This window comes from Gallus gallus, chromosome 15, assembly GCF_016699485.2.
Source record: "Gallus gallus isolate bGalGal1 chromosome 15, bGalGal1.mat.broiler.GRCg7b, whole genome shotgun sequence".
Lineage (NCBI taxonomy): Eukaryota > Metazoa > Chordata > Aves > Galliformes > Phasianidae > Gallus > Gallus gallus.
The window spans coordinates 9,914,702-9,937,044 of NC_052546.1; the positions used below are offsets into that span (position 1 = coordinate 9,914,702).

The 22,343-nt window shown below is 50.3% G+C and overlaps 3 protein-coding genes across 12 annotated transcripts in view; 1 reads left to right on the plus strand and 2 right to left on the minus strand.

Moving 5' to 3' along the window:
• Positions 1–137: 137 nt before the first annotated feature.
• On the minus strand, positions 138–7,184 carry MAJIN (membrane anchored junction protein). Of its 4 annotated transcripts, none has more exons than NM_001396384.1 (10): positions 7,131–7,184; positions 5,050–5,095; positions 4,720–4,795; positions 4,110–4,235; positions 3,875–3,906; positions 3,410–3,519; positions 2,988–3,042; positions 1,689–1,761; positions 1,446–1,590; positions 138–428 (listed from the first exon to the last, which is right to left on the minus strand). In NM_001396384.1, exons 4-10 carry the CDS (start codon positions 4,204–4,206, stop codon positions 386–388), a joined length of 555 nt encoding a protein of 184 aa, NP_001383313.1. In that variant the 5' UTR covers positions 4,207–4,235; positions 4,720–4,795; positions 5,050–5,095; positions 7,131–7,184; the 3' UTR covers positions 138–385. The 4 variants fall into 4 exon arrangements, with proteins under 4 accessions (NP_001383313.1, NP_001376610.2, XP_046757121.1 ...); NM_001389681.2 differs by lacking the exon at positions 7,131–7,184 and adding an exon at positions 6,220–6,428; XM_046901165.1 differs by lacking the exon at positions 7,131–7,184 and adding an exon at positions 5,198–6,136.
• A 181-nt stretch (positions 7,185–7,365) lies between these two features.
• Positions 7,366–10,906, plus strand: GPR25 (G protein-coupled receptor 25). Of its 2 annotated transcripts, XM_040648213.2 has the most exons (3): positions 7,366–7,549; positions 8,300–8,388; positions 8,499–10,906. In XM_040648213.2, the coding sequence occupies exon 3, from the start codon at positions 9,263–9,265 to the stop codon at positions 10,862–10,864; it is 1,602 nt and encodes a 533-aa protein (XP_040504147.1). In that variant the 5' UTR covers positions 7,366–7,549; positions 8,300–8,388; positions 8,499–9,262; the 3' UTR covers positions 10,865–10,906. The 2 variants fall into 2 exon arrangements, with proteins under 2 accessions (XP_040504147.1, XP_015130873.3); XM_015275387.4 differs by having other exon boundaries at positions 8,300–10,906.
• Positions 10,907–13,528: 2,622 nt separating this feature from the next.
• MORC1 (MORC family CW-type zinc finger 1) overlaps positions 13,529–22,343 on the minus strand; it is a 36,880-nt gene continuing 28,065 nt past the window's right edge. For 5 of the 6 annotated variants that reach the window (XM_040648211.2, XM_015275380.4, XM_040648210.2 and 2 more), the window contains 14 exons: positions 22,195–22,335; positions 21,666–21,820; positions 21,396–21,524; positions 19,998–20,103; positions 18,729–18,861; positions 18,359–18,433; positions 17,871–18,251; positions 17,460–17,603; positions 17,312–17,366; positions 16,682–16,823; positions 15,996–16,187; positions 15,804–15,897; positions 14,386–14,574; positions 13,529–13,865 (listed from right to left, as the gene is read on the minus strand). In XM_040648211.2, the coding sequence (XP_040504145.1) occupies positions 13,797–13,865; positions 14,386–14,574; positions 15,804–15,897; positions 15,996–16,187; positions 16,682–16,823; positions 17,312–17,366; positions 17,460–17,603; positions 17,871–18,251; positions 18,359–18,433; positions 18,729–18,861; positions 19,998–20,103; positions 21,396–21,524; positions 21,666–21,820; positions 22,195–22,335 (2,005 nt within the window). In that variant the 3' untranslated portion in view covers positions 13,529–13,796. Of the gene's footprint in view, positions 13,866–14,385; positions 14,575–15,289; positions 15,402–15,803; positions 15,898–15,995; positions 16,188–16,681; positions 16,824–17,311; positions 17,367–17,459; positions 17,604–17,870; positions 18,252–18,358; positions 18,434–18,728; positions 18,862–19,997; positions 20,104–21,395; positions 21,525–21,665; positions 21,821–22,194; positions 22,336–22,343 lie in introns of those variants that run through there. The other variant, XR_005840080.2, reaches the window with a different exon arrangement.

Below are 22,343 nucleotides of genomic sequence, written 5' to 3' on the forward strand. Positions count from 1 at the left end.
AGGGGCGGGGCCTCCTCGGGCCGAGGGCGCGCGCGCGGGAGTTGTGTTTCCAGCAGCGCCCACGTGCCCGCCGTGCTGCGCTGTGCTGCGCTGTGCCCCCTCCTCCTAACGCCTCCCCTGCCCTCAATAACGATCGCTTCCGAGCGGACGTTTCTTTTATTAGGAGCTCAAATAACGACTTTCAAAACGGAGAGCTGAAAAACCTCGAGGCTGTGAAGAAGGCATTCCGTTCCTAAGGCAACACCTTCACTACGTACATCTGAACATCCAAACCTGAACGCGAAGCATTTAATAGCTGAGGCCAGCAATGGGAAAAGCTCAACTGCCAAAGAAACAACACAAGCTGATGTTTGCGGTAGAAGTTGACCTCTCCACAGCGATTAGTTCAGTGCTTCCCACCAAAAAGGTGCTGCAGTGGAGAAAACACCCTAGGGAAACAAAAGCAGAACATTATACACAAAATACTTCTCTGAGAGCTGTAAGCACAAGGGCTGCCTCTGCCTGCCAGCACAGCGTGCCTCGGAGGAAGATGGAAACATGGAGAGGAAACACAAAGGATAACTCGCACCATTGCGGTCCAGTCGTTAATGGGACTGGCATCCGTTATGATCGATAAGGATTTTAAGGATCCTCTTAATGGGACTGAAGATTGGTCCCTGGAAGGCTCTGCTGGGAGAGATGCTAAAGTCTTCTAACAGACTGACTGTAGATGGCACTCTTTATCTGACATAAGGGCGGTGATTGAGGTCAGTAACTCTCTGCCGGGACTGCTCTCCCTAACGCAGCTAAAAGATGCGTTTATTGGGAATGTTCACCTTTCCACAAGCATAGAGCACGAGGGAATGTTTCTTTACCTTGGAAGGCCTTGGCTTAACCACCACAGAAAAGACGTGTCTGCTCGTCAGGATAACACAGTCACCTGAACTGCCAGAATCAGACACAGAAGGGACAGAGCAGCACGGGAGGCTCACGTGTAGGAATTAACTCACGTGGTGTTTACTCCCTAATGTCACACCTGAAGCTTCCTCTCACCCCCAAACCAGTTCATTTCATGTTTGCTGGAGTATCTTCTCTCTGCTCTGCAGTGTTTTTTGTTAACAGCCTCTACCCACCAGAAGATCATAGACTCATAGAATGGCCTGGGTTGAAAAGGACCACAATGCTCATCCAGTTCCAACCCCCTGCTATGTGCAGGGTCGCCAACCAGCAGCCCAGGCTGCCCAGAGCCACATCCAGCCTGGCCTTGAATGCCTGCAGGGATGGGGCATCCACAGCCTCCTTGGGCAACCTGTTCAGTGCGTCACCACCCTCTGGGTGAAAAACACACAGATATAGTTCTCCTCTGAAATTCAGGAAATAAGAGAACAGGCAGTCCTGGTGGGAAACAAACGCTGCACTATGAGGCAGCTTTAAGTAGGAACTGCTCACAGCTGCAACATAGGTACCTTCTCCAGAACTTTGAGAGACGTCCTCGTTTTGGCTCCACTGTTCCTTTGGTTGAGATTTGGTCCATTTGCTGCAATACCTGCATTTCACCTTCAGCCTGAGTGGTTTCAGCTCTTCCTTCCACGTTATATCCCACAGGTCCCCCTGTAAGAAACAGGAGCAAAAACAGAAGTACAAACTCTCTCCCTCCATATGCCCCTGAATGCCTCATGCAAGAAATAATACAGGAATTCCTTACTTACATAAACTCTCTTGGTTACAGCCCATGCTGAGGGATGCTGGACTGTGCTCACGCTGAATTTCTTTGGAATAATTCTGAAAGAAAACACAACTTTGTTACACGATGTGAAATTATATCTCACAGGAGTGTTCTGTTTACTTGCTTGCTCTAAGAACTAAACAGCAACATCTAAAGTAAAGCTGTAATTTGCTGACTTGAGTATATTATATAATAAAAGAATAATAGCTGAGATGGTAGAGACAAAGATTTTAAATATCATACACAGAGATGCTGTGGGAAATAGCCACTGACAGTGCAGCCCTCTGGACATTAGTCCTGCTAAGCCATAGTAGTAGTGAGTAACAGTAAAGGACAGAAGTGAGAAGTATCAGAAGCAGGACTGAGCCAGGATATCAGAAATACAAAGGACCACAAACAATAAAATCCTCATGCATGCTTATTTTAAAGAGAGTAAAATCATTTTGTCAGTGAGAGGAGGTAACATAAGCATAGATTTACTCCTTAGGTGTGCATCCCTTGCACTGAGCTCAGACTTGTGAAAATTCCCGAAGTTTAGATGGCCTGAGATCTTTACAATTTATTCTCAGAGGATTAAGTAAGGTAGGAAAGTTATCTTCAGAAACAGACTGATCAGCTGTCGGTTCTCTTTCTCTCTTTCTTCAGTTTCTACCAGTGTCCTTGGAAGCAGGAAGATGTGTAGACTGGATTCCAGCCATTCTGATCAGACAGCTGGCTGTCAAAATGATGCCGAAGCCTGGGAAAGAAAGAATCTTCCCTTCCTGACAAGGCATTTTGAGAAGAGAGAGTTTAGGAAGCACCTCTGCTCCCTTTAGAACAGTTCCCTCATTAACATGACTACTGATGACATAGTCAGAAAACTCATTATGCTCTTTAAGGAAGAGAGGTAGATGCCTACAAGGCCATCTGCTCAGAGTTGTGGTGAGCTCCAAGTATTGACATCAAAGTCAGTATGAAGGTCAGCACCTACTGCAGGCCCTCTGTGGAGTCTGATATGAAGAGGCATCTGGAGGCTTGAAGTCAAGGTAGGCCATTCTTCAGGTTCATCTCTGAGAGGTTAAACTTACCCTTAGTTCTTAGCTGAAGAACCAGAAAAGCTTGTGTGGTCTGTCTGTAAAACTCATCATCTGACTGATTTTGATGAGCAGCAATCAAAGATGTCACTATCACGGATGCAAACGAAAAGGAAAAAAACCTACCTGAAGGCATTTTATGCTTGCCATCTTAAGAGCCTAGGAGTAAATAAATACTGTTGTGTCTTTCTGAATATTCTGTAGCTCACCTTTTCAAGTCCATGCTCTGCTTTAATTACACAGTGAACACTCTCAGCTCCAGGTCTAAAAAATAAGTGAGATAAATAAGAACTGAGTTTACAGAAGAATTACAAAAGGGAAGCAATCAAGCAATCATGTATATGGCCACTGTAAGCATTTTACTTTTAAGTCAAGCTTTTAGTACCTCTAGGCAACAAAATATGTACCCCAAGTATACATTTGTACTCGAGTTTCTAATTCTCATTAAAAAGAAAAAGAAAATATGTACAAATTTCCCAAAAGAAATCCAAAATTAGGGAAAGCATCATCAATGAAAGAGAAGAAAGAACAGCAGGGAAAAGGACTACACAGTAATGATGAACATAGAAGGTCAATGGCATATGAAAGGTATTTATATATGCCCTAGAAGAGTATTTTGTAGTCGACTGACCTGTCCATACATAACTTTGGGTATGAGGTCTCTGTTTGACCTTCAACTCTTCTCCTCTTCACTGTTTCTTCCATGTCAGTCATTTCTGGTATTTCACTTTTTCTCTTGACCTTCAAAACATTGCAAACTTTGCACTGGTAACATTTGATTATGACTTTTCTATTTTATAACAAAATTCAGAAGCAATCTATACTTGTATTTAGTACAGTTGTTCACATTTCTATCACGGAAACAAAAAAGATTTGTGAATAAAATACTAGCTGCTTTATTCAAAGAGATGAACCAGAGAGAAGCCATGCAGAGCACTACGCCAGTAGTGCCAATTTACATTTCCTGGCTGATAACTGGAAATGATAAAACTTAAGCATTCCCTATCTTGCAGTATTTTTGGCTGTAGTCTGGAATGTCTCTATGTACTCTGCTGCTTCACATTGTTTGGACCAAGAACACACACACACAACTTACAGGCTCAGAAGTGTCGCTGTTTACTTCTCTACCTGCAACAGAAGTATTACAAAATTTGGTGACTATTTACACTGGAGTTTCTTCAGCCAACTTCAAAGTGCGTTTCTGCTTTATGCCTTATTTTCTGAGAACAGAACAGACTGCTGAACTTACATACAATGCACTGAAATTGAAAAACTATTGAAAAACACTTCTTTCTTCCGAAAATTACCCAAACATAACCATACAGACTTACCCAAAGACAAACTTTGCTGAAATGAGTTGAGCTCCAGATACATAGTGCAGATGTAGGGATAAGGCACGAGATTGACATTCTTGTGTTTGAACCTCATTTTTGATACTCTTTCCCATTTACTCAAATCTGAGAACGACGTTAAGACTTATGAACAAAGCACTACGTTTGAGAACTGTTGTAGTCTTCTCTGCCAGTGGGACAAAGTTGCTGAGTCTGTAAGGAGCATTTCTCATTTCATTAATGTTTTAAAGCAGTGCAGAAGCCATGCTTGCCGTTGTGTTTGGTGGGCTTACTATGACTTAGTATACATGCTTTCATTTTTGGAAATAGATGATCTTTAAGGTCGCTTCTAACCTAAGCCATTCTGTGATTTTCTCTGTCTAAATCTGACCTGGAACTCAGAGTTACTGACCTAAAAACACTGCAAAGCACTCTTTTCAAATCAATTCTTAGCTGAAGGCACCAGCTGAGTTGGGTCCTCGGGTAGTGTGAGATTGTGAAGCTCAAAGTAGCTAAAGATCTCCAAAGTACTGAACATGAATGCTGAATGAAGCAATGTCCAACATATGCAATTCATGGAATCTTTTCTTTTATGAATAGGAAAGGATACATGGAAAGATAGTGAAGTGGTCTGTAGAAAATGGATGTAAATCATCAAGATTTCCAAGGATGACTCGAATTGCTTCCTGGAAAGACCAAAAAAAAAAAGAAGTGAGGGAATAATATTAACAACATACCCACAACTCTACTGGAGTTCAGTGTTCAGGCTTTGAAAAAAAACAAACAAACAAACAAAAAAAAACTTTACAGTTTGCATAAACTGTTGAAAAGGGTATTCTAGATACATACATACAGCTTTGCTTATCCTTCTCCCCACTCCCTTCATATCACCTGAACTGCACTACAGAAAGATACTGGCAGAAATTGCTTCATATCCTACCTCAAACTCCTTGACAGCAATGTCAGTGTTGTTGAGTTCAGGAGCACTGTGAAAACAGATACAAAGAATTAGTCCCACCTGGGGAAGGGAAGGGAAGGGAAAGGAAGGGAAGGGAAGGGAAGGGAAGGGAAGGGAAGGAATGAATTACATTCTTTGACAGAGTTTAAATGACAACAAAACATCATAAACAGGGAACATTCTCACTGCAGAGAGAAAATTCTTATCAAGCAGATAAAACCTTGAAATGTTGTTCTTAAAAATATCCAGGATTATTTTGAATTTTCATCCCATTTGCACTGTGTGTGTGGATAGAAGAGAGAAGAGATCAGAAATGCTCCAAATTTAAAGCAAGAAACAGTTGTAAATGGGTTCTGCTTTTGAAGACAGGAGGAAGATCACAGCACAATGCTTTTGAGGGCATTGCCCTTGGACTGCTGCCTGGTGATGCTCACAGCCTTGAAGGGCATGATCCCTGAAGGGAGCCAGATGGTGCCAACACATCCTCTGGCTTTGCTTATTTTTATTGATGTTTAAGAACAGCTACGTTTTATCAGAAGTTGACAGCAACAAAGCATAAAGCTTCAGACCAAGTTTGAGATCTACAGAACGCTTCTTTTGCGGAACCCAATCTAAAACCTCCTAGTTTTGAAAAGAAACCAAGCAGTAGTATCTCCTTTTGCCAGAACACCCCCAACTTCTGTGTCTGTTACAGCCCACAGCCTCCAGGATCCTGGGTCCTCTCAAACTAAAAGCTCCAAAACTTCTTGAGCGAGCTGGTCTGGGTTCTGCCCTCTGACAGAAGGACCTGTTCATCATCTCTGCACGTCTAAGCAGATACAAGCAGATCTCTCCAAGGCAATACCCTCAGGGAAGTAATATTTTCACCTCTCAGTGATCATCGTCCTTGTTTTACACCTTCCCCATCTGACCAGACTAACCAGCACCCTCTCATTCAGTTGCTTTGCCATCCAGTTACTATCACTTCCCATTAGAGCCTCATACAACTCTCCAAATCCTCATCCTCTGCACATCCAAAAGCCTGTTTTCCTTTCTGTTCCTTGAACGCCAGCAGCACGGGCAGACAAAAGCACTGTCCCTTCCCTCTCGTTTCTCAGGCCTGCTGTTACCACACCTTCTAGAAACTGAGAGGTGGTTCGTCAAAGTCCTCACCTCTGCAAGTTGCCATAGCGGATTTTAAACTTATACACAACTCCTCCTGCATGGAGGAACCTGGTTTCAGGCAGCGGGTATGTGAATGGTTTCAATGGCATCTCTTTTATCACTTCCGAAGGAAGAAGGCTGTCTCTGGCTCCCCACCGGGCCCCTCTTACAGCACAGAGCCCGGCACAGCCCTGAGCTGCTGCCCCTATGAGCCCCACACAGCGGGAGCAGGAGCGGTGCCGGGTGTAGGCCGCGGCCTGCAGCCCTGCAGGCACAGCGGGAAGGCCGCAGCTGTGGGGGGCACAGGGCAGCACCTCCTGCTCCTCCTGCCTCCCACAGAACACTGCCTGGTCACCTCTCCAGTGCCCCCAGGACACGTCCTGAGCTGCACAGGTGGCAGTTTGGGAGGGAGGGCCCCCCCAGGACTGCACCAACCCCGTGTTGCTGTCATCGGGGTCTTGTGAGAGGAAAACAACCCCTGGAGCCTTCCACATTAGTACGGACACAACGAGAAAGCTCCAGTGGCCAACAACAAAGCGATAATCGAAGGCAATGCTTAAACAAATAGATGCCAAGGGACCTATTCAGGATCAAAATCCATAGATCCATGCTTTCATATCACTAAATATGCCATAATAATTACGGTGCCCTTGCCCTTGCTGCAAATCTATGCCTCTGAAGAACAGTAAAACCGTGAGGATCCAGTCGCTCCCTGAACACTGGCATCCTGGTCCTCACGGCAGCACTGTGAGAGCCCCCAGCCCCCCCTGTGCCATTCCATCTGCCCACTGCCCACATCCCCGATCCTGAGAGAAACCTCACCCGCTGGCTGTGGGGACGAAAACAGAGAGCTGGCCCTTTCAAATGCCTTCAAACAGTTGAGCAGTACCACCCCGTTTAGTAGGAAGGTAACACAATACCTGCTGCGTTTCCCCTTCAAACCCTGGGGTTGTGGGAGAGACTCTCAGCACTGCCTTCTCCTTTACTCTGTGTGGTTAAGAAAGCCTTGCACCTGCAGGCAATTGCTGGCTTATAAACCAAGAACAACATTAACAGCATTTTCCTTTTGCTCTCCTGATTTGCAAACCGTCCTCATTATCTCCGCAGGGAAACGCCCCCAGGTTTTAACTGCCCTCCTGTATATTTGTTTACAAAGCTGACAGACTTGTCCCCTTAACTGCATCTGCCCTGGGAAAGGAGCAGGTTTCCTCTGCTTTTGCCCACCAGCAATGCAACAGAGCTGACTGCTCCCCCTGGCTCTGCCCTGGCTGGATCTGCAGGGCTCAGCTCACCCCAGGGCTCCTTCTCCTCCCGGTTCCCAACAGGACCGCTCTCCCTGGTAAGTGGGTGGCAAAGCTGTGGTGCCCTCAGGGCCGGGAGTGTGTGAGACCGTGAGATACTGCTGGATAGGCAGATGAGGCTGTGTGCATCTGAATCCTGGAAAAACAGCCCAGGTGCAAACTCGGGGATATGAGAAATGGGAGGAAAGCTGCTCGTTCATCTTCTGTCTATGGTAGAGCGGCGATCTCAGGGAAGAGGAAGCACTGAAGGGCCTCTATGAAAGTTCAGTGGAGGTGCAGCTGCTGCTGGAAAAAAAAAAGCAGTGACAGATGAAATCTGTGGGGAGACAGACGGGAAGTGGCACCTCCTGTGAATGCTTCTGCAAGTGCCAGGGACACAGCCCTCCCCGCTGCACCAGCTGGAGCCTCGGTGCCTCACAAATAGACAGAGAAAACGGAGATTGCTTTCAGAAAAGAAATGGAGAACACAGGCAAACGTGATGTAGGGTCCTGCAGAAAGCACGTAGGGAAGCTACAATCCTCTGCCCGAACAACAAGGAGCCCCGGCTCTGAAATGTGGGCCAGCAGGAGGAAAGTTGTGCTCACAGTGTGTGATGTGCTGGTGTGACAGCAGCTGGGCTGAGGGCACCGCGTTGGTCACAGCACTGGGCCTTAAAGTAAAATGCCAGAGGATCGGTACAGGCAAACTCCTGCTGTCCTGCATGGCAGTTCGGTTTGCTGGAGACACTGTGCCAAAAGGTGTGAAATAATGTAATATGACTTTTTTCTTCTTCTTCTTCCTCCTGCAGTCCTTTCAGTTGGATTTCCTGACTTTAAAAGCACTTCTCACTCTCCTGCCAGTTCAGTTGCTTAGGAATCTGGTTGCCTTTGGAACAAGGTAAGAGCAGCACCTCCGGCCCAGCACCAGCCAGCCCAGCCTCCCCAATTCCTGCAAAGAAGGCAGGATAACTCCCACAGCCCTGAGCCTCCTCTGTCCCCCTGACGCAGGCATGGCTCCCCCAGCTGCTCCTGGCAGGACAGAATGTTGGACCCACATTTTCATCTTTGCGTAGTGGAGGGATTGGTGATGGTTAAAGATGTTCCAGGGTAGATGATGCCGAAGCCCAGAGCAGGGCATCCCAGCAGCCCTCATGGGAAAAGGGACAACGGATGTGGCCAGGGCGGGTCACAGGAGCACTGCTTCAGGGCCAACTCCACAGCACAGGGCCACTTCAGCACAGGGGCATCAGCCACACTGGGGAACAGGAACAGGAACCTACCCCATCCCAGCGAGGGAAGAACCTCTGCTGTGTGCAGCAGCCCCACACCCCCACTGCTGGCAGCACTGCTGCTGGCTGCGTGCCACCCCGGGACCCACAAAGGGGAAGTGGCTTCTGTGAGGGTCCCTTCAAACAAGGGCGCTCTTGTCTGAGAGAAGGGAAAAAAACAAAACGGGTTCTGATAACGCAGAGAGCGACCTGCAGGAAAGCAGACCTGCTGACAGAGATTTTTGCTTCCGGACACCTTGGCCGGGAAGCTGTGGCGATTGCTTTGCCTTCTTCCCTGACTCCTGCAGGTCCTGCTCACCTCTGGCATGGCCACACCAGCAATAGGACTGCTGGTGTGAGGTGGGGTGGGATGATAGCACTGTGCCCAGAGTGGCATCTGCTGTCCCACTGTGCTCAGCATGAAGCTTTTGCACTACCGCATCCCTGCCTGCATCCCTGTTGCTTCCCTACTGCATCCCTGCCTGTATCCCTACTGCATCATTGATGCTTCCCCACTGCATCCTTAGTGCATCCCTGTTCCATCTCTGCTGCTTCCCTACTGTATCCCTGTTGCTTCCTACTGCATCCTTGCTGCTTCCCTACTGCATCCCTGCCTGCATCCCTGTTGCTTCCCTACTGCATCCCTGCCTGCATCACTGCTGCTTCCCCACTGCATCCTTACTGCATCCCTGTTCCATCTCTGCTGCTCCCCTACTGTATCCCTGTTGCTTCCTACTGCATCTCTGCTGCTTCCCTACTGCATCCCTACCTGTATCCCCGCCTGCATCCCGCTCCCTCCATCCCCTCCCTCTCACGTTCCCCCCCGCACAAAGCCCTCTCCCGCAGCCCCGGCTCGGCCCCCCCACCCTCGGGGCCGCACTTTGGGTACCCGCACCCCCTCCGTCGCCCCCCGGAGCCGCTCCCACCGCTCTCCGCCTCCGCGGGGCGGTGCGCGGGGTCCCCTTATTAAGGGGGAGCGCCGCGGGGCGCGGGGGGCGGCGCGGGGCGATGGAGTACGCGGAGGCGGATTATTACTACGGGGAGGCGGAGGAGGAGGAGGAGGGCAACGGGACGGCGTGCGCCTGGCAGGCGGACTGGGAGGCGTCCTTCGCGCTGCTGCCCGCGCTCTACGCGCTGGTCTTCGTGCTGGGGCTGGCGGGCAACGCGCTGGTGCTGCTGACGGTGTGGCGCGGCCCCCGAGCCAAGCGGCGCTCGGCCGACGCCTACATCGGCAACCTGGCGCTGGCCGACCTGGCCTTCGTGGCCACGCTGCCGCTGTGGGCCGCCTACACGGCGCTGCGCTTCCACTGGCCCTTCGGCGCGGCGCTCTGCAAGCTCAGCAGCTACCTGGTGCTGCTCAACATGTTCGCCTCCGCCTTCTGCCTGGGCGGCCTCAGCGCCGAGCGTTACCGCGCCGTGCTCCGCGCCGCCCCCCCGCCGCCCCGCGCCGCCTCCGCGCGTCTCCGCCGCCCCGCGGCTCTGGGCCCTCTGGCCGCGCTGTGGGCGGCGGCGGCGGCGGCGGCTCTGCCCGCTCTGCTGCTCCGCGAGGCGCGGAGGGACGCGCGGAACCGCACGCTGTGCGACCTGCGGCTGGGCGGGGAGGGGGGCGGCGCGGAGCGGGCGGCGGCGGCGCTCAGCCTCGGCACCACCGCGCTGGGCTTCGCCGCCCCGCTGCTGCTCATGGCCGTGTGTTACTGCTGCGTGGGGAGCGCCGTCCGCCGCCACCTGCGGCCCCGCAGAGCCGAAGCGGCGGCGAGGAGGCGGCTGCTGCGGTTGATCGCCGCGCTGGTCGGGGTGTTCGCCGGCTGCTGGCTGCCTTTCCACCTGCTGAAGAGCCTCTTCGTGCTGGCCGCGGCCGGGCTGCTGGAGCTGCCGTGCGCGCTGCTCGGCCTCATCTCCCGCCTGCATCCCTACGCCACCTGCCTCGCCTACCTCAACAGCTGCCTCAACCCGCTGCTCTACGCCTTCCTCGACGGCCGCTTCCGCGCGCAGTGCCGGGCGCTGCTGGGGCTGCGCGGAGCCCGACCGCCCCCCGCCGCCTCCTCCACGCCGAGCGCTCCGACGCAGCGCTCCGAGCTGCCCTCCTCGGGGGGCACCAAGGTGTAGCGGCGCCCCTTCCTCCCAATAAACGGCCGTGCCGCCCTCGGAGCCCGATCCCTTCTTCGTCCCGTCGCGGCCGGAGCCCACGCGGCGCTGCCCCGGCTGCGGTTTGGCGCCGGAGGCGTTCTGCGCTGTGGTGGCACCGGGTTCGGAGAGCGGCCGTTCGGCGGGAGTTACCCCTGCGCTGATGGAAGCGTGGGGATGGAGTGAGACCGCACTCCCGGAGCGCCGCAGCGGGGTTACCCCTTCCTGCTGGCGCGGGGCAGCCCTGTCCCGGGGCCGGGTGGGCGCTGGCAGTCCGAGGGCTTCTCCGTTCCTGCAAGGATGGGTGAGCAATACTTGGAGCCCCAGCTCTGCAAATCCAATGGGGTTCTTGCTCCGTCCCAGCACCCACACCCAAGGCTGTGGCCGCAGCGTGCCGAGCCCAGCCCTGCGTGGTCACCTGGAGCCCTCTGCAGCTCCTCCTTGCCTTAACGGTAGCTCCATCTGAGCAGGTCACATCTCCAGCTCCATCCCGCTCTCCTGCCACCCATTCAGCCTCTGCAAGGGGCTGCTGTGCCCGGGGCTGTGAGCTCCAACCAGACCCAGAGCCGCATCCCTGCAGCTGTGGGCATGAGGGCTGAGCTGCCGGGCCCTCTGGCAGAGGGGGTGGTGGTGGAGCTGGCCCTGCTGTGCGCAGTGTGTGCGCTGGGAGGGAGGGCTGGGGGAGAGGGAAGGCATGCCAGCCTGAAAAGCACCGGCCTGAAAAGCAGCAGCCATCTGCCAGCCCCAAGGCTGTGTCCTGCATAGGCAGAGGTGACCCTGCAGGCTCTGCCCTCACTCTACCTCTGCTCTGGGCCTCTGGGCTGAGGGGTCTCTCCCCTGCTACCCGAGGGTGGCAACCCCTGTGCTGGGAGGAGCTGGGACAGCCTGGGGTCCTCCCTGGGTTTCTGCTCCACTGCTTCATACCTGAGAGATGTGTGCAGTGTCTGTGCTCCTAAATGCCCATGGAGGAAGAGCAGGCGCCAGGAGCTGGGCACTGCCTGCAGCTTCCAAATCTGCTCTCATTGCTCGAGCTCAGACAGATGCAGAGCCTTGGGATGGGTTTGGTGGTGGCATACTGACCCTGTCCATGCTGTTGGGCCCCCCTCTGCTTGTCCCCTGGCTCAGATATGGTGCGACAGTGACTTGCACAAGGCCGGCAGAGTCGGGGAGAGGGCAGGAGGACAATGGAAAGGAACCAAAGGGCAATGCAGCCCTGCAGCACAAGGGCGTACGGAACTCCAAGGGGTCCCCACAGCCAGAGCCCACCCTAGGGGTGCACTGGGCCTCAGGATGAGCAGCCACAGCACAGCGGCTCCTGCAGCTGAGCCAGGCTCAGCCTGCCCTGTGCTACTGTGGGGTGAGGATGCTGCTGCTGCCAGGAGCTCGTGGCAGCGATGGGAAGCTGCCAGCTGCTCCTGGCACAGGGACAAGGGCCCACTGTGCCCCTCATGGTGCCTTGGCACAGGGCTCAGTGCAGCGCTCAGTGGGTCCCTTCTCTCCTGCGGGGCAGACACCAGCACAGCTTTTCATGTCGGCGGAGTCGCTTCCAGGCAGCTGGCAGGAAAAGGAAGGCCTCATCCTCTTATCTCCAAACAAACAGCACGGAACCAACAAAGCCAGGGTCGGGCTGGGGCTGCCCTGCAGGGCTGGGGATTCCTCCTCTGCCCCGAGGTGTTGCCCTGGAGACATGGCAGCATCAGGCTGGCACTTCTGCACGTGCCCACGTTCCCAGGCGCCCGCAGCCCCTGCACAGACAATGCAGCAGTTCATGAGCCTCCATGGCAGCTGGGCTGCAGATTCCCTCAGCCCCACAGAGCAGCCCAGGGGGGCTGAGCAACCCAGGCCAGCACACCACTGCTGCCCCAGCCAGCCTCAGCTGCAGCCTTTGAGCCATGGCCACAAACAGCCCAAGGCTGCTCCTCAGGTATCAGCACGGCAGATGCTTTGCCCTGAGGGTTGGTCACAGCACTGGCCTCAGAAGGGCCTTAATGCCCCCTACCCGAAAGCACTGGTCAAGTGTGAGTTGCATCTTGGGACCCTGAGGCCACAAACAAGAGGGAATTGAAGAAAGCTGCAGGCACAGAACCACGTCCTGCACTCACAGAGGGACCAATTGCTACAAGCTTTGGCCTTCTTCCGCACTACAAGACACACTGAGTGAAGGGCAAGATAGGAATCACAATTCAGCACAGCACTGCCGAAGGGGAAGAGGCAGCTGATGCTGGTTTTGTGCTACTACTGGAACAGAGCTTGTGCAAAGCCCTTCCTGGCTCTCACGTGGGCTTTGAAGACATACAGAAAACACCATTGCCATAGGGCTGCCTCAGCAACTGCACAGCCAAATGCCAATCCCTATCCCCACACTCAGCTTTGAGAACCCTCACAGTTTCATCCCCTCCACTCATGCTCACACAGACTGTTTGGATCTCTACTCTGTAGCTCAGGTTTTTCCCTACACCAAGAGAAGTCCCATGTCCTGGCCTCCCCTCCTACTGTTTAAGACCAAGTTTTAACTTCCAGTCAGATTCTTATGAGCCAACCTGCTAGGCATGACGTTCTGGTCTTCCAGGTTTAACATATACGTCAGATGCAAAAAGGGGACCCGCACTTTTACTTCACTAAAACCACACAGTAACCCTCCCATCATACCAGGCACAGTTCCCATTTATTTTAAAAATAAATATTTATAAACAAAAGGAAGAAAGGAATTCAAAGTATTATAATGTTAAAAACTTTCCTGCCAAAAGCACAAATGTCTTTTTCAGTCACAACAACCTGTACACCAAAACAATGGCAGTACTGTCTACAAGCTCTCTTCTCTCATCTGCTGTCATAGTCTTCCACTGCAGGAATCCACATCTCCATCGAAGCAACCAGCAATTCTGTACTTCCTGAGGATGTGTAATGGGGCTATTCAGTCTCCTTTTGTGATCAAGTCCTCGATATATGCATCCAGTTCATCATCTGTATTAATATCAATGTCCTGAGATGACAAGAACAAGAAATATCAGTGAAAAAGTGAATCTTGAAGAGCAGTGTGAGAATAGAAAGAACAAAACCCCTCCTTGTCCAGCAACACAGTATCCTCTGTAGCACCCATCCCGAGCAGCCTTTGCATCCTGACTGCCAGAAGGTGGGCAGTGACAGCAGCACACAGCTGCTTCTGCTGGTCTGGACCCAAGTGGCACCACACTAAGAATCATAATCATAGAATCATAGAATGGCCTGGGTTGAAAAGGTCTACAATGCTCATCCAATTCCAACCCCCTGCTATGTGCAGGGTCGCCAACCAGCAGACCAGGCTGCCCAGAGCCACATCCAGCCTGGCCTTGAATGCCTGCAGGGATGGGGCATCCACAGCCTCCTTGGGCAACCTGTTCAGTGCGTCACCACCCTCTGGGGGAAAAAGAAAGAGCTGAAGAACAGCTCAATTCTGGACTAAAACACCCAGTGCCCAGACTGGCCTCAGTGTGATGAAGGTCGTGGTGCTGTGGTTCACCCACCTCCTGCACTTTCTGCAGCAAAGCTACGATGTTTGTCCTCAGCTTCTGCAGTTTCTCCTCTGTTTCCTTCAGCTTTCTCTCAGTGTTGTGCAGGTTTTCTTCACAGGCTTTGGCTCGGGCATCAGCACGAGTCTGATATGAATTGCACAGGTTCTGCAGACCCATCTCGTACTGTTTGAAATAGTCTTTCTATGGAACATAAAAACAACAACAAAAGAGGACGCATTACAAGAAGCACTAAACGTAAAGGAGACCCCAGTAGTTGCTGCTTGAGTGCAGCTACCAGCAGGACTGAACAACACGAGGGTAGCACAGCCCTTCTGTTCTCCCTGGCTGCATTCCTTGCCATGCTCACATTTACATACCTCATCTGCCTACAGTATGAAGCACAGAGATCACACAGGTTTTCACATTCCCAAAGACCAGAAATGCAACAGAAGCGGACTGAATTTGGATTAAGGATACTGTGGTTTGGCAGTATGTCAGAGAAAACACAAGCCAGAGAAGCCAGTATCAGTTCTCTGCATTTTCCATTACCAGCACACAGACGCTGGTGCAGACTCAGCCACCAAAGGAAGGACAGACTGTTCAAGCAGAGAAGACTTCATCCCTGTTGGTTTACTCCCACCACTTCTGATATCGTTCAGAGAACACACGTCTCTGGGTTAGGGAAGGAAACCCACATAGCTATTTTGTGGGGGCCTCCTTCCAGTCATTCAAACTACGGTGGAAGAAAAAGCCCTCAAAGCTTATGAAGTATTTCCTGAACACAGCACGGTTCTGCAGCTCACAGTACTGACTCATAACAAACACGTTTCAGCTATTCTGCTGGTAAGGACTCAGAGAGAATCTCAGCACGTGTTCTCAGCTTTAGTTCATATATCAAGGAAATCAGGATACTGACCCCCATGCAGAATGCCATTTGTTCCTTGCTCAACCAAGAGCCTTAAGGTGAATCACTGGTGGGCTGTGAATCTTGCAATTCAATTCTGCTCCATCTCTGTGAGCCTGGTCATCTGGAGAAGTACAAGGGGGTTGGCTTCCATGCTCCCTCTTATTTTTCAGATGGTCTCTTTGTAAGTTGGACTTAAAGGTTGGGGGTAAATGAACAGGTGTGCCTACATTCCATTTCTACAGATCTCAGAACTGACCTCTCTTGTTAAAAACTTAACAGCAACGGACAAGAACTTCAGGCAGCAGCAGCCAACAGCTTTCCCATGCAGATGTATGGTAATAGAAGACCTGAGGCACCATTTATGAACTCTTTTTTTCCCCTCAGCTACACTAGTCTGCTAAGAATACAAATAAGCTTTTGAGGTGCACAATCCTGCAACCAGTGGATGCAGGCTTGCCATAAGAATGGGGGAAAAAAACCCAACAAACTACACAATCTATTTTTCCAGATGTACCGAACTCACCAAGGGAAATGCCAGCAACCCTTCCGAACTCATGGAACTCAACTCCTTCTTGGAAATAGGAAAATTTGGAGGCAGGAAGTATCGCAAACAATTCCTATGCAGGAAAGAAAAAAAAAACAAAGCTGGAGCTTTGAGTCTGAAAAAGTAAAGCCATCAGGCTGCAGCAGCTCACAAGGGAAAGTGTGGGCTCACCGAAGGATCTGAACTAGTAAGTCTACTGTTTCTTGGCCACTGCTGGGACCTGTAGTGTCTGGTTCAATTCCGACACATTCTGAGGTAGAAGGTTCAGCCACAACAACCTCCTCTTCCTGCTGTGTGTCTGGGCTCTGGTACTCTGGAGAGGGAGGCTTCATCAACCTCACATCCTCACTATCCTTCTCTACCCTGAGAAGGGGAAAAAGAAAAGAAAGGGAAAATCAGATCTATTTATCTACATCAGTCGTATCTGAAACAGGGAAACACAGAATGGCCCACGTTGGAAGGGACCTCAAGGATCATGAATCTCCAACCCCCCTGCCACAGGCAGGGCCACCAACCTCCCCATTTAATACTAGACCAGGCTGCCCAGGGCTCCATCCAACCTGGCCCTCAACACCTCCAGGGACACTTAACAGCTTCATCTGAATCCGTACATATTTGTCACTGAGACCCCTAGATTACACAACAGCTGCTTCCATGGGAGCATCACATTCAAGTGATGAGCAGATCGTACTGAGTTTGTTGTGTTCACTCTTTGCAAAGCAGCTGGACTGACCTGAGTAAACACACCTCCCTGACAGGACAGCAGCGTATTTCTGTCCTCAGTATCTATGCAAGTAAACCAGAGTCTTCCTCTTGAAAGCAAGAGCCTCCAAAGTGCAGTAGCTGAAGATAGTTACCAGCGGTCTCTCGGAGTGGTGGCTGTAGGAACATAATCAAACTTCACCTTCCAGCGTACAGCATGTTTGCCTATTTCCACAGCTGTGACACGGCCTGTGAACCACTCCTTGTTCACACGGACCTCCACGCGCAGCCCTTTGTCTGAAAGGAAGGACACAGTGAAGATGTTGGCAAGTATTCAGATGCTGGAGGTCACATTCTGCTTCGTCTTCAGAAAAGACAGCCACTGGGAGCTAACCTAAAACTGTGACAGTTGCTTCAAATGGTACATGAATCATAAAAACATCTCTATCACAGAGCTGAACTTCTACTTAGAAACATTAATACATAAGGAAATGGCACTCTCAGACAGTGTTTCTGCTGTACCCTGGGCTGTATGACATGCTGTTCAGGCTCAGATTAGACTAGGACAACTTCCTATGGGTTTCTACTGGGTCACTTTGCATTGAGCACCTTGGGAACATGCTGCAGAAATTAACTTCACGTCTGGCAGAAGGTGCGACAGCATCTTTGCTACAGGTCTCCCAGCCCCTCTTCTTTACAGAGCTCATTAATGAAAAGACATGTCTAACCAGTGAATCTAGCTCTGAAACACCTCTTTTTCACTGTATCGTGAGTTCATTTCTCACCTTTCTGAGCTTTCTTCAGTTCTGCCACGTCTTCTTCCCCTGCACTGTCTGTGAGCTACAAGCAAAGCGAGGTCAGATTAGATGTCTGCTGACAAGATTGCAAACAGCTGACAAACACCTTCCGCTGCAGCATCTTGTGCACTCTCACCTCTACCACCACCTCACTGGGATCTTTGTTCTCCTCTTTCACTGCTACAAATTTGCCTCGTTTCGTCCTCTCCTTCTTGCTCTCCACTTCCTCCTCAGACAACTCCTCAGCAGTGTGCATGGTCCTCTTGCGGGGGGTGCAGGCCTGAAGGAGGCAAAACAAGCTCCAGCTGCACCTCAGGTATGTTATCAAACAAAATCTATTCACCAAGCATTTCAAAATCAAACAGGGAAAAACAAGAAGCCCCACCAACTCTGTATACTTCACTATTCAAGGTCTTACAGGGTGCCATATGATAATAGGAGCCCCCAACCCTGCCACTCCATCATTTCTTTGTGATGTGACACAGCAACATGGGCTATGCAGACCAGCAGGTAAGGAGCTGATGGTTTTCATCCCACTGAATCTCACCTGGGGTGATTTGACAGTGGCAGATTTCTTTGGTGTTGACACCTTAGCAGTTTTCGAGTTGGGTGTCTCACGTGGGCTTTTGGGGCTCAGCGGGACAGCAGAGGAGGGTTTTGTTGGTGTAGTTGGTTTGGCAAGAGTCTTTGAGGTGCTGTTAGACTTTCCGGCTGTCACAGCATCGTGGTGTGTCTTGGAAGTGCTGGCCTCCTCCTTGGACAGAATGCTGGCCAATCTGGGAGTGTTAATATTTGTCCAAGTAGAAGAACTCTTTTTCAGCTGGCTGACGGACTTGGAAGGAGGTGTAAGTGGTGGAGGTCTGCTGGGAGCATTCTTGATGACATCGGGTAAGGGAGGAGATCGTGGGCGCTGAGATCGAGTCACTGGCTGGGTGTTCCAGAACAAATCAAGGTATATAGAGAGGAGAGACAGAAAAGTCAGGCTCTGAGCTAAGGACAACGCAGAAGAGTAGCCTACAGTGGTATCCCAATTACCTCCCCTGCAGGCCGTGTGCTCACTTCCAGAGGCAGCTTCTTTAAGTCAGCTTGAGACCGAATTGGCGTGGTTTTCTATGAAGGAAAGAAAACCCAGAAAGTGAAGAAAATGAGCAAACAGTTTGCCCGTTTCAAAAAAGATCAGCAATTGTACAGAAGGCGGTTTCTGCTGTCTCTCAACATCGGGACACCAGCAGTCAACTCCCACCTTCCTAACAGGAAATGAGGCTTGAGATATTTTATTATATCAATCCCACTCAATGAATGCGACACGGCACACGCAGTATTAGAGGCCATTACTCTCAGCATCATCTGCTTGCACCAGGTCCCTCAAAGCCTGCTGTGCTTAGTGGGAGACCCCCAGGTTTACCTGCAGTGCTTCTAGCTTTTCCTGCTGCTGGCGGATTTTCTCTGACAGTTGTTTCTGCTTTTCCTCCTGTGATTTTGAGTCTTTCTTCAAGGTTCCCAGTGGTAATTTCTGTTTCTGCTCTGGAGCTTCACACCTGGCACCGAAGGAATGCAAGACAACTTCAGTACAGACTGCAGAATCTACACCTCTCTTGCTTGCAGCACTATTCCCATCCCTCGTGCAGCACCAAAACCCCTTTTTGTTTCTGCAGTGGCCACAATCCCACAGATAGCTGTTTTCTCCTTGGGAAATGCATGATGTAAGGATCAAAAGCACTGCTATTAAATCAAGCCATTTACACTGGGAATTACCAGTTCAAAGCCATGGAGACAAATTAAAAAAAGTTTGGGGATAGGTCAATACAAACATGGGTAACAATTTGACTGCATGAACTATTGGTACAATCACATTTCCAGTGATGGTGCAGAAAACCCACAAAGGAGCTTAATTTCACAGAGGCATAGAATGGCTGAGGTTGGAATGGACCTACTGGAGGCCATCCAGTCCGACCCTTCTACTCAAGCAGAGATGCCTAGAATAGAATGCCCAGGACCACGTCCACATGGCTTCTAAGTATCCACAAGGAGGGAAACTCCAGTCCCTCTGGGCAGCTGTGCACGGTCACCCTCATGGTCAAAGTGTTTCCTGATATTCAAGGAGGATCCTTGTTTACTTCAGTTTGTGTCCATTGCTTATCACAATGCAACACTACTTCTCTTGCTTGTAGTATTCTTCCTGACACAGCCCAGAACACCACAGGTCATTTTTGCACACTGCTAGCTCACGTTCAATTTAGTGCCCGCCAGGACCACCAGGTCTTTTCTGACCAGCTTCCTTTCAGCTTGGCTCTCCCATCATGTCCTGGTGCCTCAGGCTGTTCCTCCCCAGGTGCAGGACTCTGCAATTCTTGCTGAATACCACGAGGTTCCTATCAGCCCACTCCACCAGCACGTCCAGGTCCCTCTGGAGGGCAGCACAACCCTTTGGCAAAAGAGCCACTCTTCCAGTATTGCATCACCAGCAAACATGCTGAGAGCACACACTAATTTGCCATGTCCACCTGCATGTCAGCACCAATTAGTACATCATCACTACTTGGATAGACTGCAAGCACAGCCCACAGGTGTACCATACAGGTACAGAACTACTGTCTGTCTCTCCAGCTGTTCCCAAAGAATTCCTGACCATAAATATGCAAATAAGGCATTATTTATATTCACTGATTCTTACCTGTTTTGTTCAGGATCGGGGTTCATGGAGCACACCCAACTATCAGGGTAATTCTTCTCCACTGAACTCAGCTGGAATGGGAGAGTCCTCCATTTCAGGCATACATCTGTTAAAGTAAACACTTTGCAAGTCAGAAATGCACAGCTTGAGGCAACACAATCAAGTTCTCTTTCTAGAGCACTTCTCAAGCTTATTTAATGCCCAAGAATCACATCTATTTCCATAACATATTCATTGACAGTTAAGACTAGTGGCAAAATACAGATGCACAAAACATACACCTCCAATTTGAGGAAGACCTCAAATCTGGTAAGCAAAGCAACTGTAACAATAATCCGATGAAGCCTGGCATCAACTGATACTGGAGCACTTCACTGCTACAGTGACAGCACTTACAAATGGAGCAGCCCATCCTGAAATCACTGCTCATCTCAGGAGGCAGGCTGTCCCTTACTGGCACCAACACTCAAGAACTCAGAAACATAATCACTAAAATTAGATAATGTAATAGATTTTAGATGAGTCAGATGTACCAAGTTTGGTTTTTAGGGCACTGCTGGACTACCAGGAAACCAACATCACAAAAATTAATAAAAGGCAAGCATTTTTAAATCAGGCTCTGGGAGGACTTCACAAGCCATGGCAGATGTCAACAGCAAAGATGATAAAGAACAACAGGAAAGCTCCTCCTATGTGTGAAGAACCTGGAAGTTGCTGAGAAAACCATCTAGGGAGGAGAGCATGACAAAATAATTCCAAAAGATTGGCTCTATGTTCCTTGCTACATCCTCATTCCCAGTTCCCGTGGGAAAATGGTCATGAGAGTTTGGTGTCCCTCTATGAAATGAGGAAGTGGTTATGTTGAGATCTCCCTTCTCCCAGCTGGAATAAGGGCTTAGCCAGAGCCACTCAGCAGTGCACAAAGGAGAAGCTAAAAAGATGACTGTAAATGGGTCCCTTCTGTGCTGTATCCAGAGCTGTTTAGCAGGCTGGTGCATCAGAACACAAGGCACTTGGCTGCCCTCCATTGCTTATGGGGAACTTTGAGATCTTATTTGTGTTGTGATGGGTGGCTTTGGTCAGTCTCACTTCCTATTCCATTTCTAAGCCCGTTCTCAACTCTGCTGCTAAGTACATCCGTCCTGTTCTGTAAGGCTGCCTGAAGAACATCATGATCAGCACGTTATGCAGGACCAAAACCTTATTTAAAGACATTTAAATGTACCAGCAGATGCTGGGTAAAAGGCAGAGGGAACTCAGAAAAGGGGACAAGCCCTAGCAGGGAACCAAGATAGAGGAGCTCGCCTCAAACCTCCTCCCATTTATCTGTCCCCAAATTGCAGCCAGGAGTTCCCTCCCCATGGGGAGCACCTCCCAGCTGCACCCGTTCACACGCACCGCACTGAATGGTGGTGGGGATCTCCATGGCTCTGCGGCGTTTGTAGCGCAGTTCACTGGATGGAGGCTGGCTCCATTTTGCTGACAGATAACCAAATTCATCCCAGAATTTGACGATACCCCTCTGGGCTGGAAAACAAACAAGCCTCCATTCAATACGGAGTTATAATCACCAAAATCACCACATTCACTCTTGGCTGTCCTCTCCCATAGCTCCCATCCAGCCCAAGTCTCTCCCTCCTGCCCCTGGCAACTATAAAGCTTCATTACCTATAGCTACATCCTTCCAGTATTGAGCTAAATGCTCTCCCATGGCCTTCAACAAATGTCGGTATTCTTTGGCATCAGCAAAGTCTTGTTTATTATGAGTTGGCTCCAGAACCAGATAGGGCACATCCACGACACCGACTACTCCACCACATGCCCTGCAAGAGGAACACACAGTCAGGAACGGTATTAAACTGGGAGGTCCATGTTCAGACAAACAGCACTGACAACAGCAGATGGCACACATGCAATCACACACACACTCATTCTTGCAGCAGTACTGTTCTTAAGTTTATCAGCTTTCTAATTCAGACTTGAGCTGGGATGGAGAGAACTCATTTTTAACTGGGAAAACATGGAAGTACTGGGAAATATTAGAATATATCTTATTTGTCAGAATCCAAACTAAAGGTTGAGAAAACGGAAGTCTCATGCTCACCAAGAATGATTAATGCAGAAAAAGCTCATTGGAAGGCCTAAGTTACGTGTAAGAACGTGCAAAAATAATGCTGAAAAATCACCAAAAACTCACATGCCACCCTCCAGCTGTGGGCCCACCTTCTCATACATCTTTATCAGCCGACTGCAGTTATAAATGAACATGCCATCCAACTCACGCTGCTCAATGTTCACACCAAAAATGAAATTCAGTTCTTTGGGTTCCTTCAGCGCCCTGCGACA